The sequence below is a fragment of the Geotrypetes seraphini genome, chromosome 13, assembly GCF_902459505.1.
Source record: "Geotrypetes seraphini chromosome 13, aGeoSer1.1, whole genome shotgun sequence".
In the NCBI taxonomy this organism is placed as follows: Eukaryota; Metazoa; Chordata; class Amphibia; order Gymnophiona; family Dermophiidae; genus Geotrypetes; species Geotrypetes seraphini.
Window position 1 is genome coordinate 71445830 of NC_047096.1, and position 18802 is coordinate 71464631.

The 18802-nt window shown below is 41.6% G+C and overlaps 1 protein-coding gene across 3 annotated transcripts in view; it reads left to right on the top strand.

The window, feature by feature from the left end:
* Nucleotides 1-18802, top strand: part of LOC117347267 (myosin light chain kinase, smooth muscle-like) — an 86792-nt gene that overhangs the window by 14354 nt on the left and 53636 nt on the right. For all 3 annotated transcript variants that reach the window (XM_033917953.1, XM_033917955.1, XM_033917954.1), the window contains 2 exons: nt 7182-7298; nt 14817-14969. In XM_033917953.1, the coding sequence (XP_033773844.1) occupies nt 7182-7298; nt 14817-14969 (270 nt within the window). The remainder of the gene's footprint in view (nt 1-7181; nt 7299-14816; nt 14970-18802) is intronic.

The following is an 18802-nucleotide window of genomic DNA, read 5'->3' on the forward strand; positions in this document are numbered from 1 at the left end:
AATTTTCCCAGATGAGATCTAGAAAATTGCAGACTGGTAAGCCTAATGTCGGTGCCCGGAAAAATAGTAGAGACTGTTATAAAGAACAAAATTACTGAACACATAGGCAAACATGGTTTAAGGGGACAGACAATTTAAAGAAAAAGTAAAGAATAACCCTAGAGGATCTATCCTGAATATGACCCTCACTCAGGTGTAAAAAATCAACACGTTATAGTGTGCTTATACTACGGCCACCAATGTGTACAATATTTAAAAATGAGAGATTTTTCACTACTGGGGAGTTGATCCGAATGATTAGGCACTTGAACTCCCAATGATATCTCAAACTTGGTACCTATGAATTTAGTACCTAAATGAGACTGTTCGGTACATCATAACATCTCTCTTAGTTTATTTTCTTTGTACAATGCAAACCTCTTTGATGTCTCATAAATCATTCAGCTGCTCAGTTACTCCAATAAACTGTTAAACAATCTGTACCACCGACCTCGCAGAAAAAATATCCAATGTGCAAAAGTCCAAATCAAAGTACATAAGAACTGTCATCTCCGGATCAGACCTTCGGTCCATCAAGTCTGGCGATCCGCGCATGCGGAGGCCCAGCCAGGTGTACACCTGGCGTAATTTTAGTCACCCATATCCCTCTATGCCTCTCGTAGTTTGCTTTTAAATCCTATAACAGTGGATTCCGCAATAACCTCCTCTGGGAGAGCATTCCAGGTGTCCACCACTTGCTGCGTGAAGCAGAACTTCCTGATATTCGTCCTAGACTTGTCCCCCCTCAGCTTCAGTCCATGTCCTCTTGTCCGTGTCACATTGAACATTGTAAATAACTTTTTTTCCTGCTCTATTTTGTCGATTACTTTCAGTATTTTGAAAGTCTCGATCATATCCCCTCGCAGTCTCCTCTTCCCAAGGGAGAACAATCCCAGTCTCCTAAGTCGTTCCTCGTATTCCAAGTTCTCCATACCTTTTACTAGCTTCGTTGCTCATCTCTGCACCCTCTCCAGCAGTTTTATATCCTTCTTTAGGTTGGAAGACCAATGTTGGACACAGTATTCCAAGTGTGGTCTGACCATTGCTCTATAAAGCGGCATTATAACCCTCTCTGATCTACTCGTTATTCCCTTCTTTATCATGCCTAACATTCTATTTGCTTTCTTTGCTGCCACCGTGCATTGTGCCGACGGTTTCAGGGTCCTATCAGTACACCCAGGTCCTTTTCTTGTTCGCTCTTACCCAGAGTTGCACCTGACATTCTATACTCGTGTTCCTTGTTCTTTCTGCCTAAATGCATTACTTTGCACTTTTCCACATTAAACTTCATCTGCCATTTCTCTGCCCATTTCTCTAACTGACACAAGTCATTCTGGAGTTCCTCGCTATCCTTCTGTGATCTGATTGCCCGCATAGCTTTGTGTCGTCTGCAAATTTGATAATCTTACTGGATGTTCCTTCTTCTAGGTCATTGATGAAAATATTAAATAAGATGGGCCCAAGTACCGAGCCTATCCATCTCAGTATATCTCCCTCTATTCCATGGCTTTGTAGTTTCCTGAGAAGTCTTTCATGTGGAACCTTGTCGAAAGCTTTCTGGAAGTCCTAGTATATTATGTCTACTGGTTCTCCACTATCAATTTGTTTGTTCACTGTCTCAAAAAGTTGAAGTAAATTCATCAAACATGATTTCCCTTTCCTGAAGCCATGTTGACTGGCTCTCATCAGGTCGTGTGTATCCAAGTGCTGGACTATGCTATCTTTAATCAGTGCTTCGAGCATCTTTCCAGGGACAGACGTAAGACTCACTGGTCTGTAGTTGCCCGGTTCTCCTCTTGATCCTTTTTTGAAAATTGGCGTGACGTTCACTATCTTCCAGTCGTCCGGTATCTGTCCAGTTCTAATTGACAGGTTGGCAAGATTTTGCAATAGTTTTCCAATTTCAACCTTCAGTTCTTTTAAGACTCTCAGCTGAATTCCATCCGGTCCAGGGGATTTGTCACTTTTAAGTTTGTCGATCTGGTAGTATATCTGGTCCAAGTCCACTTCTACTGTGGTGAGGCTGTCCTCTATTACTCCTTTGAACACTTTCACTGTTTCTGGTATTGTTGCGGTGTCCTCCTTCGTAAAGACAGATGCAAAAGCCATACAGCATCTTATCTTAATTTAGTCTGTCTGCAATTTGTTTGTCTTCCTTGATGTACTCTTTTCTTCCCTGGTCGTCCAGCGGTCCCACCACCTCTTTTGCGAGTTTTTTCCCTTTTACATATCTAAAGAAGGGCTTGAAATTTTTGGCCTCTTGCGCTATTTTCTCCTCATAATCCTTTTTGACATCCCTCACCGCCTTGTGACATTTCTTTTGATCATTTTTGTGTTTGTTCCAAGCTTCGGTTGTTTTCGTGCGTTTCCATTTTTTAAAAGAGTCCTTCTTTTCTTTTATGGCTTCCTTCACCTCTCTAGTAAGCCATGCCGGTTCTCCTTTGCCTTTAGTTTTCCTTTCTTTGGAAATCCACTGAATGTAGAGATTTTGTGCTTCCGTGATAGTATTTTTCAGTAGGGACCATGCCTGATCTACCGTTTTAACTTTGTCCATTTTTTCTTGAGCCGTTGTTTCTCCATGGCTCTCATGCTATCGCATCTTCCCTTTTTAAAGTTTAAGGTCGTGGTTAAGGTTTTTGTACGTTTCCCTTTCCCAATGTCAAGTTTGAAGTTGATCATGTTGTGATCGCTCGTCCCCAGGGGGACCGTAACTTCTACTTCTTTTGTCGGTCCCGTAATGCCATTTAGGACCAAGTCCAAGGTGGCGTTTCCTCTCGTCGGCTCTCCCACCATTTGTTCCAGGAAGCAGTCCCCTAGCGCTTCCAGGAACTTGGCCTCCTTGCCGCAGTTCGAGGTTCCCAGGTTCCAGTCTATCCCGGGGAAATTGAAGTCTCCCATGATTATTACATTACCTGTCTTACATTCTTGTTTAATTTCCTCTATCATTTCTGAGTCTGTCTCCTCCATCTGTCCTGGGGGTCGATAGTAAAGGTCAATTTTTCTGTCTGCACTATTGTGTCTATGAATCTTGATCCAGAGGGACTCCAGCTTCTCTTTCCTTTCTGTCGTAGCCTCTCTAACAGATTCTACTCCTTCCTGAACATATAGGGCAATACCTCCACCTTTCTGCTGTACTCTATCTCTTCTGTATAGTTTGTATCCCTGTAGTTCTGTGTCCCATTTGTTTTCATCATTCCACCATGTTTCTGTTATGCCAATGATTTCCAGTTCATCGTTTCTTGTTATTGTCTCTAATTCTCCCAAAATTCAGCATCCAAAATCAAACCCAAAATTAAAATGGTCATCAAATTGCACAATACAAGCAGGAAAAACTTATCTCAGTGAAATTTGAAACGGGGAAACTGCCCTGACAGAGCTCTGTTTCGATCTTTCTTCAGGGTCAGAAATGGCTTCACCACTTTCCTGAGATCAAATGTCCTCATCAAAGGAGCTCTTTTTATTTATTTATTTAATTTTCTATACCAATCTCCCAAAGGATCTGAGAACTGTTTGCATGAATTTATTCAGGTACTCAAGCATTTTCCCCTGTCTGTCCCGGTGGTCTCACAATCTATCTAATGTACCTGGGGCAATGGGGGGGTTAAGTGACTTGCCCAGGGTCACAAGAAGCAGTGTGGGTTTGAACCCACAACCTCTGGGTGTTGACGCTGTAGCTTTAACCACTGCGCTAAACTCACCATCTGCTGCCATCTGTCATAACTACCACGCTCTCTGGGGAAATCCAGTGGAACAACTCTTAGTAGGTCTGGTGAACTTCTTCAGGGCCACTCTCTGTTCTCTGAGTTTCAGTGAAAAAAAGCAACCTCACCTCAAACTGCTACAACTTGGGTAACCACCAAAACAGAATGGCATGATGAAGCAGTCTCATATGTACTCTTCCCAAAATGCTACTTCTAAGTTCACTGCCATAGACCCTAACAGTTGCAGATAATTCCAGGTCCTTGGGAAATAAAGGGAGAAAGAGACCAACAAACCATGTTTGCTTGCTTTGTCCTGCATAGGGGGGTATAAAAAAAACCCTTTTTACTGTTGTTAGCAGCCATCCTTCCACAAGATAGGGGTTAACAATTTTAGTGACTCCTTTAGTAAGGCCTTTGCCTGTTTGCTGGGCAGGAGTCAAGGGAGCAGGATGTCAGCTATAGTCTTCAAAAAATTATCCAAAAGTCTCCTCTATGCCCTGGTTGAATGAGTTCCAAGGCTTGATGAAACTGTCGTTTAGCTCCTGTTGGAGACCTTCAATTTTTTTTGGTAGAGTATGTGGAAAATCATTGCCGGTTAATTGTGATTAGGAAAGATGGTTCTGTTGTGGGCTAGACAATTTACTATTTTGAATAGCTGCCTGGTTGAATTTGCAGCCTGTTCAATGTGTGAAGAGAAATATTGTTGATTTTGGCTAGTGTTAAAGCCTAGAGGTACACTGCCATGTGTTTCTTACAATTGAAGCAGATTTTATTGAAGGATCCGACACGGCCTGTGTTTCGGCATAACGCCTGCCTAAAATACAATAAAATCAAACATAAATGACATAAACTTAAATAAACTGATAGCCATACAATGAAAATGAATAAAATAATACAGAGGCCAATGGTCTCCAAAATACTATCGGGCTCATAATAAAAAAAAAAAAAAGTCTAAAAAGTGGCCTAAATGGGTACTTGGACGATCAAAAAGACTGATGCCGGTCCACAGAATAATTATTTTATTTCTGCTGGTCTATAGGTGTAAAAAGGTTGAAAAACACTGATGTAGAGGATCTAACTACAGGACTAGTCATTGATCAAAAGGTAGAATGGTCCTACCTGGAAGATGGCTGCCTTTCAACTAGAAGGGCAGAGGTTCGGGACTAGCTTGTTCATGACTGGGGGAAAAAACATTCTGAGAGACTTTGAGTGATATTCCTAATTTGGTGAGTGGGGCAGTTTTAGAAGGCAAGAGAAAATGTGCCAGTACTCTGTACCATCTTAGAAAAAAAGACCCTGTTCCTCAGGATGGCCGGTTAGTCAGCTCTGCAGGCTTGCTTATTCATCAACAGCAAAGGAAAATCTTTAAGCTGTTTTGTGCCTTTTAATCTTGAGAGCCAGCTATAGCAGTCTTTACAGTCCAGCATGTAACATCTAACAAAGTACTACTGTTCATAGAATTGTAAATCAAACTGTATATTGCAGTGGTCTCAAACTCGCGGCCCGGGGGCCACATGCGGCCCTCCAGGTACTATTTTGAGGCCCTCATTATGTTTATCATAATCACAAAAGTAAAATAAAACAGTTTCTTGATCATATGTCTCTTTAGCTATAAATGACAATATTATTATCAAGACTTAGCTAAAAGGAAAGATTTATAAACTTTAAAGAGATTTTACCTTATGCAAAATTGTCATTTCTTTAATAAGACATTAACTATTTTTTTCCTGAGGCCCTCCAAGTACCTTCAAATCCAAAATGTGGCCCTGCAAAGGGTTTGAGTTTGAGACCACTGGTATATTGGTATTCGATCCCTAGAATGTGTCAAGTTAGGATAAAAACTTGTACCAGAAAACAACTTGTACTGTAACTATGTCAACCTGCAATCCGTACTGAGCTCTTTGGGGAGAACAGGATGGAAAAGGAATTAAATAAATAAATTAAAATGTACTGTACACTTGTAAATTTATAGCCCATTTGTCTATGCATGATGTCTATCAACTTTGTAACCAGTTCTGAGCTTGTGGGGGGAGGATGGGATATAAAATGAACCAAATAACTAAATAAATGACTGTATTTCACACTGTTCTGTTCTGTGAACTTCCTCTTAGGACTCAATCCTGAATTTTGCATCCAGGTTTCGGCACCAATGAAATGTGTGCTATGGGCTTGATTCTATGTATAGTGTCCCAAACTAGAATGGTTTCTAAGCGTGAATCTACACAACATACCTTTTATAGAATCACACTTATTATTATTTAAGTATTTATATACCACTTATAGTCTAAGTGGTTTACATGCAGGTACTCAAGCATTTTCCCCTGTCTGTACCACTGGGCTCACATTCTATCTAATGTACCTTGGGATGTGAGGGATTAAGTGACTTGTCAAGGGTCACAGGGAGCAACATGGGATTTGCACCCACAACCTCAAGGTGCTGAGGCTGTAGCTCTAACCCAGGGGTCTCAAAGTCCCTCCTTGAGGGCCGCAATCCAGTCGGGTTTTCAGGATTTCCCCAATGAATACACATAAGATCCGTGTGCATGCACTGCTTTCAATGCATATTCATTGAGGAAATCCTGAACACCCGACTGGATTGCGGCCCTCAAGGAGGGACTTTGAGATCCCTGCTGACCACTGTGCCACAACGACAGAATGTTTAGACACCCACTTAGACCGTTAAAACTAGGCCTAACTGCCTATGCCTAAGCTATATGTGTATTGGGTAGCAGGCAATGATTGGATTTAAGTTCTAGGGTTACCATATGGCTCCAGAAAAAGGAGGATGGATTGAGACATCTGGGTTTTATTTCCATTGAAAGCGATTTGAAGTAAGGAGGACAGACTGAGACATCTAAGTTTTACTTCCATTAAAAGCAATGGATGTCTCAATCCATCCTCCTTTTTCTGGAGCCATATGGTAACCCTAGATTTAACTCATTACTCTTCATTAGTAGATCACCCAGGGGTCAAAAAGTTTCAAAGTCCCAAAGACTGCATGAGACATATATGAACCTTCAAGAAATGAAAAAGGAAATCAAGTTCAGTGAACTCTAGGAGACGGGTCTGAAAATTTGTAGGGAATGCAGTTGAAGGTAGGTTCTACATCAGGGGTGGGCAACTCTGGTCCTCGAGGGCCAGAATCCAGTCAGGATTTCCCCAATGAATATGCATTGAAAGCAGTGCATGCAAATAGATCTCATGCATACTCATTGGGGAAAACCTGACTGGATTCTGGCCCACGAGGACTGGATTTGCCTACCCCTGTTCTAGATCTTCACATGTAGGAAGCTGAGCCATTCTCTGTGTGTAACCTGCTTTACTTTCTATGGTGTGAGGCTCTGGCTCTTTTTATAGTACTGTACCTAGAAATCAAATACTGTAGTTTCTTTTTATAAAATAGGGTTTGAAGTGAAAATTCTCTTTCTCTTTTTTTCATAGTGCCACCAGTATTCTCTTGTTCTCTCTGTGACTGCTCAGTGGAGGAAGGAAATGACATCATTCTGGAGGGTGTGGTCAAAGGAACACTACCAATCAGTGTTTCTTGGCTTCATAATGGTATGAGTATGCTAGAAGTGTATGTATATGTGTGTGAAACATAGAAAATGATGATTGATAGGGGAAAGGGATTTGTATACCACCTTTTGTATACAACCATAGGGTTGCCAGATTTCCTTTGAAAAAAAGAGGACGCCTGGCCCCACCCCGTTCCGTCCCCCAGTCCTGCCCCATTGTGCCTTTGGCTCTGCCCCAATCCTCCCCAGCCCCTCCCGCCATGAACCTCCTCAAGCTCGAAGGCTGCATTTAGAAGCATTTGCGCATGTGTGGATGTTGACGCAATGACATCACATACTTGCGTGCAAGCGTATGTCATCACGGTGACAGCCACGCATGCGCAAAGGCTTCCAGAAGCGGCCTCCGAGCTCAGGATTTCCAAAACCCAAACAAACTGACGGGTTTTGGAAATCCCTCCGGGCACCCAGACAGTACTCTAAATAGAGGACATGTTCAGGTTTTCCCGGACGAATGGTAACCCTACATAACCACACTCAAAGCAGTTTACATATATACAGGTACTTATTTTGTACCTGGGGCAATAGAAAATTAAGTGACTTGCCCAGGGTCACATGGAGCAGCCCTGGGATTTGATTCCACAGCCTCTGGGAGCATAGGCAGTAGCTCTACCCATAGGCAGCAGAGTGCTGCTTTGTTTGGGGGGCCCAGGAGCTCCGCCCCTGCTCCCAAGTCCCCTACCCAGTTTAAAATCTTCGGGCAGCTGCCACACAGCGATCATGGGGCACCTAAGTTAAGATGGAAATGCCATTTTAAATGGTACTTAAATAAAAATTCAAAGCATCTACCGGCAACTAAACAAATGGCACTGGAGTTGCCTACTGGTGCCTGTCATTGTAGGCGTGGATAATGCATTACATGGCATTAAGCACCTACCGGCACCTCCAGTGGTGCAATTCATGTTAAATGTAGGTGCCAGAAATGTAGTCCTTGAAAACCTTGGCCTACATTTCCAGCGCCTATCTTTGCCGGAGGCACAATTCTCTAAATGGCACCATCATGTGATTGACATGCTATCAGCGGCCACTTTTAAGGTCGCCACCAACGACACCATTTAGAGAATCCAGCAGACTGTGTGATAGGCAGAATATCAAGTTCTTAACCCTTTCAGGACCAAGGGACATATTTGTCCCCTAACTTTAAAATCCTATACATTTTGATTGGGATAGTCTACAGTTCTAAATTTGATATGTACGGATTCCATATGATACTGCCTTTATGTAAACAAACTGGTTCCGACATTCATTCATTAGCGTCGTTGCCAGATTGACGAGAAGATTCACTTGCCACACTGTCCATAAGCCAGAAGTTAGATTTTTTAAATAAAAATAATGATATTTCACAAAAAAAATCAATTTTTTGGCATCTGCAAGCCCTTTTTACCATAAAAATGTCGTCAAAACCACAAAAATTGGCCTACGATCCTTATGGTCCTGAAAGGGTTAATAAACTTGGAAATTTGAATTTCTAACTTTTCCTATGGAATCTATGTGCTTGTCCTAGGCTTTCTTGAATTCTAATACTGTTTTTACCTTTACCACCTTCCCTGGAAGGATGTTCATGTGTCCCTCAGCTTTTCTTCACTCTTTAGTTGGGAGAGGGCTAAGGGCCTAAGTTTTCTCCTGCTCCTTTGAGCCACTAGAGAAACCTGAATAGGGATGGAGTAGTAGTAGACCCTGATCGATTTTCAGAGGATTGTGTTCGTGAAGAGCTAGCTAAATTAAAGGTAGGCAAAGTGATGGGACCGGATGGTGTACATCTGAAGTTGCTGAAGCAACTTAGAGAAGTTCTGGTGACTCCAATGACTGACCTTTTCAATGCTTTTCTAGAGTCGGGAGTGGTACCGGAGGACTAGAGAAGGAAGGATGTGGTCCCTAAACAAAAGTGGAAGTAAGGAACAAGTAGGGAATTACAGGCAAATTAATGGAAACGCTTTTGAAGCAGAGAATGGTGAAGTTTCTGGAATCCGGTGGATTACAGGACCAAAGGCAACATGGATTCACTAGAGTTTGTCTTGTCAGACAAATCTGATCAATTTATTTGACTGGGTGACCAGAGAATTGGATATAGGGTGTGCTCTAGATGTGGTGTATTTAGATTTTAGCAAAGCCTTTGACAGTGTTCCCCACGGATGTCTAATAAATAAACTGAGTGCCCTTGGGATGGGTCCCAAAGTGATGGGCTGCTTCAGAAAATAGTTGAGTGGAAGACAGGGTAGTGGTCAATGGAGGTCACTCTAAGAAAAGGGATGTTCATTGGTGTACCTGTTCTGTTCTTGGGCATGTTCTTTTTAACACTTTTATAAGTGATATTGCTGAAGGGCTGTCAGGTAAGATTTGCCTCTTTGCAGATGTTACCAAAATCTGCACTAGAGTAGATATCTGGATGGTGTAAATAGCTTGAACAATGACCTAGTGAAGCTTGATGAATAGTCTGAAATTTGGCAGCTAAAATTTAACGCTAAGAAATTCAAGGTCATGCATTTGGGCTGCAAAACCTCTACAGTTTAGGGGATGAAAAATGTATGTGCACGACAGAAGAGCGGGACTTGGGTATGATTGTATGTGATGATCTTAAGGTGAGCAAACAGGTTGAAAAGGTGAAGGCGAAAGCTAGAAGGATGCTAGAGTGCACAGGAAGAAGTATGGCCAGTAGGAAAAAGAGGTATTGATGCCCCTGTATAAGACTCTGGCGAGACCTCATTTAGAATATTGTGTACAATTCTGGAGACCGCACCTTCCAAAAGATATAAAAAGGATGGAGTTGGTCCAGAGGAAGGCTACTAAAATGGTACGTGGACTTCATCATAAGGTATATGGAGACAGACTTAAAGATTTCAATATGTATACTTTGGAGAAAGGGGAGATATGATAGAGATGGTTAAATACCTATGTGGCATAAATGTGCATGAGTCGAGTCTCTTTCACTTGAAAGGGAGCTCTGGAATGAGAGGACATAGGATGAAGTTAAGAGGTGATAGGCTCAAGAGTAATTTAAGGAAATGCATTTTTACAGAAAGGATGGTAGATGCATGGTACAGTCTCCCAGAGGAGGTGGTGTAGAGAGAGACTGTATCTGAATTCAAGAAAACATGAGATAGGCATGTGGGATTTCTTAGAGAGAGGAAGAGATAATGGTTACTGCAAATGGGCAGAATGAATGGGCTATTTGGCCTTTATCTGCCATCATGTTTCTATATTGGGCTAGGATCTAGCACTATGGACTTCCATTTGTAACTGCCCAGGAATTTCTAACCTCCTTTTAACTTATATCCCCTTTCATCTCTAATCATGGTAACAATCTCTAGCCAGAGTCCAAATACCAGGGCTATACCAGGCATATAAAGATATGGTTGGCTATAAAATAAGCCAGGTGTATACCTGGCAGGGCCTCCGCGTGTGCGGATCGCCGGACTTGATGGACCGAAGGTCTGATCCGGAGATGGCGCTTCTTATGTTCTTATGTTCTTATAGACCCCTGTAATTATGAACACTTAATTATTAAATGAAAACAGGAAACCCACTTCACAAAAAAACTCTTTTCCTTCATAGTGTGTGGGTCCTTTGAACAAAATCATAGACATATATATATATAATTTTCAATTTCACTTACATTTTTAATATTTTCTCAAATTATCATATAGCTTATATGTGTCATAACACATTTTTCAAAATACTCCTACAGGAGGAAGAAAGACCTCAGACACTCCAATAACAAGCTGTGTTGTCCAACTTTTTCATACATAAAATGACCATTTATTTTTTTCATCAAAACAGGATATGTATTAATTTTCAGTCCCGCCCTAGCCCCGCCCCCAATCCCACCCCCAATTTCTTCCATTCATTTTTCATGTACACACAATATCTTATTAATTAATAATGGTAACCATAAAATTAAAAAAACCCACAACGCACATTGTACGCAGAGAAAATGTTAATTATCATTTACGAGTTTCGGAAGTTTTTCAAAGATGTCAAGCAGATGACTTTTAAAATATGCAATGTCACCTCAGTAACTATAGAAAAATAAACAAATATAGTACAAAATATAGACAGTAGATATAAATTCTCAAAACTGACACATTTTGATCACTAAATTGAAAATAAAATGATTTTTCCTACCTTTGTTGTCTCTGGTTGCACTTCCTTCTGACTGTGCATCCAATATTTCTTTCATATCCAACATTTCTTTCACTATCCAGCCCCTTCCCCTTTGGGTCTAGGTCTCTCTCTCTTTTCCCCTCCCCAGATCCAGTGTCAGTTCTCCTTTGTACCTTTGTTCCAGGCCTCCCTTTCTCTCCTTCCTCTGTTATGATCTTTGATCTCTCTGTTCTTCCTCAGGGTATCTCCCCCTCCGTCTGAACCTCCCATAGTTCTGCATCTGCCTCCTGTCTTTCCCCTTTGGTCCAGGCCTTTATTTTCTAGTCTTTCTTCTACTTACAAACCCTTTCTCTGCCTCTTTCTCTCCTCCCTTCCTCCCTACTTCCCTCCTTCCTATGTCCCCCTCACTGCCTTCCAGCCTTTGTACCATCCTCTCCCCCGAAGCCAGCCGGCCTGCCTCCTTCCCTCCAAAGCCTACCGCCGATTCTTCTGCTCCCCCCACCTGGTCTGCCGCCACTGCCCGCTACTGCTTCCTGCCTGCCGCAACAATCACAGGAAAGGCATGTCCAGGCGCCGGCCCAGAAGCCTTCTCCCCGACGTCAGTTCTGATGTTGGAGAGGAAGTTCCGGGCCAGGTTAGGTTAACCAACACTAGAAATAAAGTGTTTTGTTATGCTGGGCCTTCTTGTGGAACGTCCTGCCTACTGACTTGCATGGCATTTTCTAAATACTTGACTTCAGTAAAGGTTTGGTACTGGTTATTTGATTGAAGCTGCTTAATAGTGAATTAATGTTTTGTGTTGTAACTGATGTTGGATAATGGTGAACTAATGTATATTTACTGTGATTTTAAAAAATATTCTATTTATTGTAATATTTTGGCACTAAATGGTATAAAAAGTATTAAAATCAAACCAACTCACTTTCTAGGGCTTTTGATGGCCCTTCTCTTTATATGTTCTACCAATGTCCCCCGATAGAGGCAATATCACTTCCTTGCTTATACTTCTCCCTGTGCATCCTGGCCTGTGTTTGGGTGTCCCACTCTTTAAATATCATTGAGATTCTTTAGGCTGGCTTTCTAGTGGATATATAAATGCAATTCAGATTCTCTAACAGCCCAGAATCCTCTCCTACTCCTACTAATCATTTCTGTAGTGCTTCTAGATGTACATGACATCATACACATTATACACAGGTAATTTCTGTATTCCTAGTGGGCTCACAATTTAAGATATTTTTGTACTTAGGGCAGTGTCTTGCAAACTTTTTCAAGCCGGAGCACACTAAACTTAGTGTCCCTGGCTCGAGACACCCGGAAGTGTGCTGGCGTTGGCGTGATGACATCACGCGCATGCATGAAGTCAGCGTGCCGATGATAGTGCATGTGCAAAGGCCCTTCAAACGGGCCTTGCGCCGAGAGAAGGACCTGCACTGGAGAGAAGGGCCTGCAGAGAGAAGAAGTAGCAGTGTCGGGAGATTGCTTACAGGGTGTGCCTCTCTTCGTGAGAGGCATGTCCTGTAGACAGTCAACCAGCACCTGTTCCCCAGGATCTCAGTCCACTGCACTAACCATTAGGTTACTCCTCCACCCAGAACCCTCAGATCTATTTATATTACTGATCATTTCAAATTTACTGACAGAAAGCATTTTTCTCAGCATTTAAGATTATTTACATTTCCTACAGTAAAAGGTTGTTTGTATAAAAGATACTTCAACAGAATTCTATCTTTTCAGGCTGGATCATGGGACAAGCCCTTTTCTGTCTAGATAACAAACTCTAATTCTTATCTTTCCTTTAGAAAATTGTTAAAGACCTACTTATTTGACAAATTCTTCTGAATGGGATTATAATGGGTTACACCTCTCCTTAAGGAATTACACTCCTCCTTTTGTATTCACAGGGGTTAGGGACAGAGCCAGCCCGCAAATATGTAATATTCGCGAAAAACTTTTGGGCCAACTCTGACCCACCCCTGCCTCCCTTCTGCATCCTGGACCTTCCCCAGACCTTACCTGGTGGTCTAGCGGTGATGCAGGGCAGGATCGATCTTCCTACGCTCCTTCCCCGTGCAGAGCCATCATCAAAACGGCAGCCATTTCTATTGTTAAAAAACATGGGGGTGATCTGGGCAAAAATCACAAATAACTGAATCCACGGGTACTGAAACAGCAGATACGGAGGGAGAAGTGTACACTGGTTGCCCTTGCCAATCAGAAGCAGGGTTCATTTCAAAGAAGCATGCGTGGTACATAAGGCCATATAAGGCAAAAACTCAGCTAGACTCACATCCGCCATCCAAATCACACAATCCTTCCACCACTTAAGGACAATCCAATGATGGAAACTACCACCCCCCTCCGCCCGCCATGTTCGAAGGAAGGCTCTCTTTGAGATCACCTTCGACTTTCAGGGGCCCAGAATCTGGAACATCCTCCCGGGCAGCCTTCAACAAAAACCCACATACTTCCAATTTAGAAAAGCACTGAAAACTCACCTTTTTTTCCTCAGTGCATTGACTCATTCCCATGCAGTCCTCATACATGATATCTTCCATGCAATACCTTTGTAATATCTATGCCTCTGTAGCAATTCTAATATTATGTAAGCCGCAATGATTCCTAGCTGACATTTGCGGGATACATGAGTTGATATGGTATAATACACAGTCTCTTAATTGTTGTTAACCGCGTTTGACCATTTTCTCAGTCACCGTGCCCATGTTCTGGAACTCAATGCTCATTGAGTTACATGAAGAAACAATACTAGATCGATATAAATCAAAATTTAAAACATATTTGTTTAGAGATGCCTTTGATCTTTAAAAGAAACTGCTCTCCATTCCTCTGTTACAGATGGGTCCCCTCCTCGTGTACTACCCTTAATCAACTTTCTGTCCTATCATGAAGTGTAATTCATCCCTTTCCTCCATACTGTTCCAGTAAGTTTGTGCATCTTAGTTTAAGCATCCCCGATTTTTATATTTTTATGTATGCTGCTTAAAATCCTGATAAGTGAAATATCAAATTTTAATAAAACTTGGAACTTACGGTGATATATAAGTGAATTTGTTATGTTATGTTATGTTATGTTACTGCCTGTTTGAGACAGTATATTGACTACTTGTTCCCTGCTGCCTTTGATGTACCTAGCATTCAAAATGGCACCATGAGGCACCCCAGCACACATCTCTTGCCTAGCAACTCAAACATTTCTAGCCTTCATCCTGCACTTTGCATACTTGAATGGGAAAGAATTCTTTTGATTTGCTGAACCTTACCAGTAAGCCTAGATGCTTCTAACAAAAGGGCCTACCTAGATGGGCTTTGAACTGGCTCCCGATCACAGACTTATTTCTTTCTCCCAGTGATACTGATTTGTTGAATATGTTGCCTATTCCAGGTCAACCAGTGCGATTTGGCAAAGCCTCACACCGATTGGGGGTTGTCCGTTTGGTTATTGATGAGTGCTTACCAGAAGATGCTGGTGTGTATACCTGTGTGGTAGCAAACGATGCCGGGAAGACGTCCAGCACAGCGGCGGTGATGGTGACAGGTGAGGCTGTTTCAGCTAGTGACCCAGTATGTGCTTTACACTTTCTTTTGATACGTACAATGTTAAACCATCTAGATACATTTTTGATAGACGGTATATCAAAGAAATAAGAAGCTTGGAAACTAATTTCAAAAAAACAAAGGTACTGCCCGGGGTGTTGCTGCCCAGGTTACTCAGATTCATTCCAGTTCTTCTCTCAAGTCTATTTGGCGGAATTTTTGTTATTATTTATCTATTTTAAAATATTAATTCCACTCTATCCACATATTTCTAGGCAGATTCCAACAAACATACATAATTTATAACAAAGAAATACATTAAAGCAGCAATTACTTAATAAACTTCAAAACAAAAAAAACCCCTAGAAAGTCAGCATTGATATTCCTCCCTAAGCAAAAATGTTTTCAACAGAATCTTGAAACGCAGTTGGTTCCATAACTGTGATCCACACATGTAAAATATCGATTTCCTATATTTCTCATGGTGAATTTCACAAACAGATGGGACCACCAGGGCATTACTGTTCAAGGAATGTAAGTTCCATATTGGTCGATAAATACAGAGGGAGTCTAACAAAACTGGAGATTTCCTGTCAGCCAATGTTTTAAATCAAGTAGCAGCAATTTATAATGAATATAATACTCTGTTGGCAACCAATGCAATTCTTTAAGAACAGGAGTGATGTGTTGAAATCTAGAAGTTCCAGTAATTAACTTTGCCACAGAGTTTTGAGCAACCTGTAAAGATATCAAATATTTATTTGGAACACCCTTTAGCAAGGAATTACAATAGTCAAAATGTGGGAAAATCAGGCTTTGAATAACCAAAATGAAAATTAGAACTGGTCAATACTGACTTCAAAGGGTGTAAAAGCCTCAGCTTAAAAAAGATTTTTTTAAAAAACAATATAAAAAACATGCTTTCTCATCTTCAAAGAAGTATCCAAATATACTCCTAAAGTTTAAAGTGTTCTTACAAATGAAATCATCACTTCCTTAAATGTAAACAGTGTTGGAAAATCATGAATAACATGACTCGAAAGCAAAATAATTTTTGTCCTCTCCACATTCAATTTGAGATGATTATCACACAGCCAATTGTTACCAAGTGCTCCCAGACAGGCCAGGCTGATCCTTTCCTGATTTTACTCATTGCATCAATGGACCCATGGTTTGAGGTTTTCCTATCAAATGCAGGTCCATAGATAGGAGCTGACACTTCACCTAGATCAATCCAAAGAGGCCAATACATACCTAGTCATTTCTAACTGGATGCCTGTACTGGTATTTCTAATCTCCCTAATTAGGAACTTCATTTCCTTGCAAGCAATGGGGAAAATCAGGACTGGACCAGCCTGTTTGGGTTGACCTGACTAAAATAGCAACCCTATCTATAGAGACAGCAGCCAAACTCCAGATGATCCAGACCCAAAAGCTGGGGGTGGGGGCAAATTAAGAAGTCTGCTGAATACTGATATCCAATTGCCTAGTGATCAGATATAGCAAAGAGTAGCCAAGCAAGTCTTGTTGCCCCAGTCAATGCATAGACTATTGCAACTCAGTAAAGGCAGTAAGACAAAACCCAGACCAGCTGTTTTTTTTATGATCCAGGGTCATCTGATCACCATAGGCTGATATGATGATTTAATGATAAGACTTTTTTGTTGCCATAAAAGAGAAATCCAGCTTAATTCTGTTTCTTCTTTCCAGGATGAGGTTGACTGACCACTTCCCCTATGAGGTTCCCTTAAGGCAGGGGTAGGGAACTTCAGTCCTCGAGAGCCATATTTCAGTCGGGGTTTCAGGATTTCCCCAATGAATATGCATTGAAAGCAGTGCATGCAAATAGATCTCATGCATATTCATTGGGGAAATCCTGAAAACCCGCCTGGAATATGGCTCTCGAGGACCGGAGTTCCCTACCCCTGCCTTAAGGGAACTATTCTCAATGCTTACCAACTCTCCTTGGGCTAGCCATAGTTTTATCCCATATGAACATAAGGAAAACCATGCTGTCAAGCTCAGCATCCCATCTCTAACAGTTGTCAGTCCAGGTCAAAATACTCAGTAGATATCAAAAAGAAATGGCCTACCAATGGGGCGGTTGGGAGCAGACCATGCAGGTGCCAGCCTGAAGGAGGCACTAGAGGAGAAGATGAAAGGTCAAACAGTACAGAGCCTTTGTGAAGTGACTTTTGCTGGAGGGTGGGGGGAATGGAAATGTAAACCTTGGCCCCTGGGAGCTGAAGACCCATGTACAGCACTGCCAAAAAGTAGACGTTTCTGATAGATCATTTCCAGGGGAGAGCAGTGGCTTTCCCTAGACTACCTGGCTAATACATTTTTGCGGACTTTTCCTCCATGAATGTTTGAACCCTACTATGTCAGTTCCCTTGACCATATCCTCCAGCAACAGATTCCAAAGGTTAGCCCATGTGTTACATGAAAAAAAAAATGAAAACCTCTTTACAATTTGTTTCTAATATGCTGGTCATTAGTTTCATGGAGTTTCCTCTTGTTATAGTGTTGCCCCAAAGGTTACAACAGCTGGTCTCTATTTAACCATCAACAAAAAAACAAAAGAAAGGACTGCAGATACGATGTACAGAGCATAAGATCTTTATTGGAGTCAATACAATGTGGTGATCCAAATGGTGGTTCTCATATGTGAAGAAACGGGACCTGACACGGTCTGTGTTTCGAAAAACACTCCTTCCTCAGGAGTCCGGAATGTTTATATCCACTCTCATAGAAAACCGATTGGCATAAAACAATTAGCAAGTGATTCAGTCTTTTCTTCAACTGTAGGGCCCTATCCTGTTTAGTCTCTCTTCATAAGGAAGGTGTTCGTTTTCCATATATCATTTTTTTTGTCCTCTGAACCAATGGCGTACCTAGCATATGTGACACCCGTGGCCCATCATTTTTTGACACCCCCCCATCTGTATGAAAAACATGATTTTTAGTAACAATCCACACGTCACACGAGTACCTAGGAAAAGGCAGCATCTTACATACTCCAGTGCAATATCAATACACCCATTGTAAAACTAAACAAGCCAGACTAGTACAGATCAATCCTACAGTCAATCCTAACAAAAAACCATGTCTTTCAAACACACAGAACACAGAAAACACCTTCGCCTAGTATGGAATATATAATCACAAACTAACCCCTTCCTCTTTTACAAAACTGTAGTATGGCTTTTAGCCACACTGGTAACAGCTCTGATGCTCATAGAATTCTGAGCATCAGAGCTGCTACCACCATGGCTGGCGCTAAAAAACGCTCCACAGTTTTGTAAAAGAGGGGATGAAATAGAAATATATAGACAAAGGTTAAATTGAACCAGCAAGAAGCTGGACTTTGCATACAATGCAACATCGCAGAAACAGTGACACATGTCTCCTAAAGCAATAAATAAATAGAAATTTTTTTTCTACCTTGTCTTCTCTGGTTTCTGCTTTCCTCATCTTCTTGTTACTCTCTTCCTTCCATCCACTATCTGCCGTCTCTCTGCCCCTATATGGCATCTTCTCTCCTTCTATGCCCCTTCCAGAAACTGTATGCCTCCCCCTTCCATCTCTCCTTTTACCCCCATTGGTCTGGCATCTCTCTCCTCTCCTTCCCTCTCCCACACCTCTCCTTTGCAATCCCTTTCCCTTTTTTCCCTCATTTTCCTTTTCAATTTATTTTCTGCAACCATCTAGATTATGTTCTTACTACCCTCTCATCAATTTCCTTTTTTACCGTCTACCACCTCTTTCCCTCACCCCATCCAGTATTTTCCTAACTCAGTCCTTTTCCTCCATCATGTGACCTCCTTTTATTTA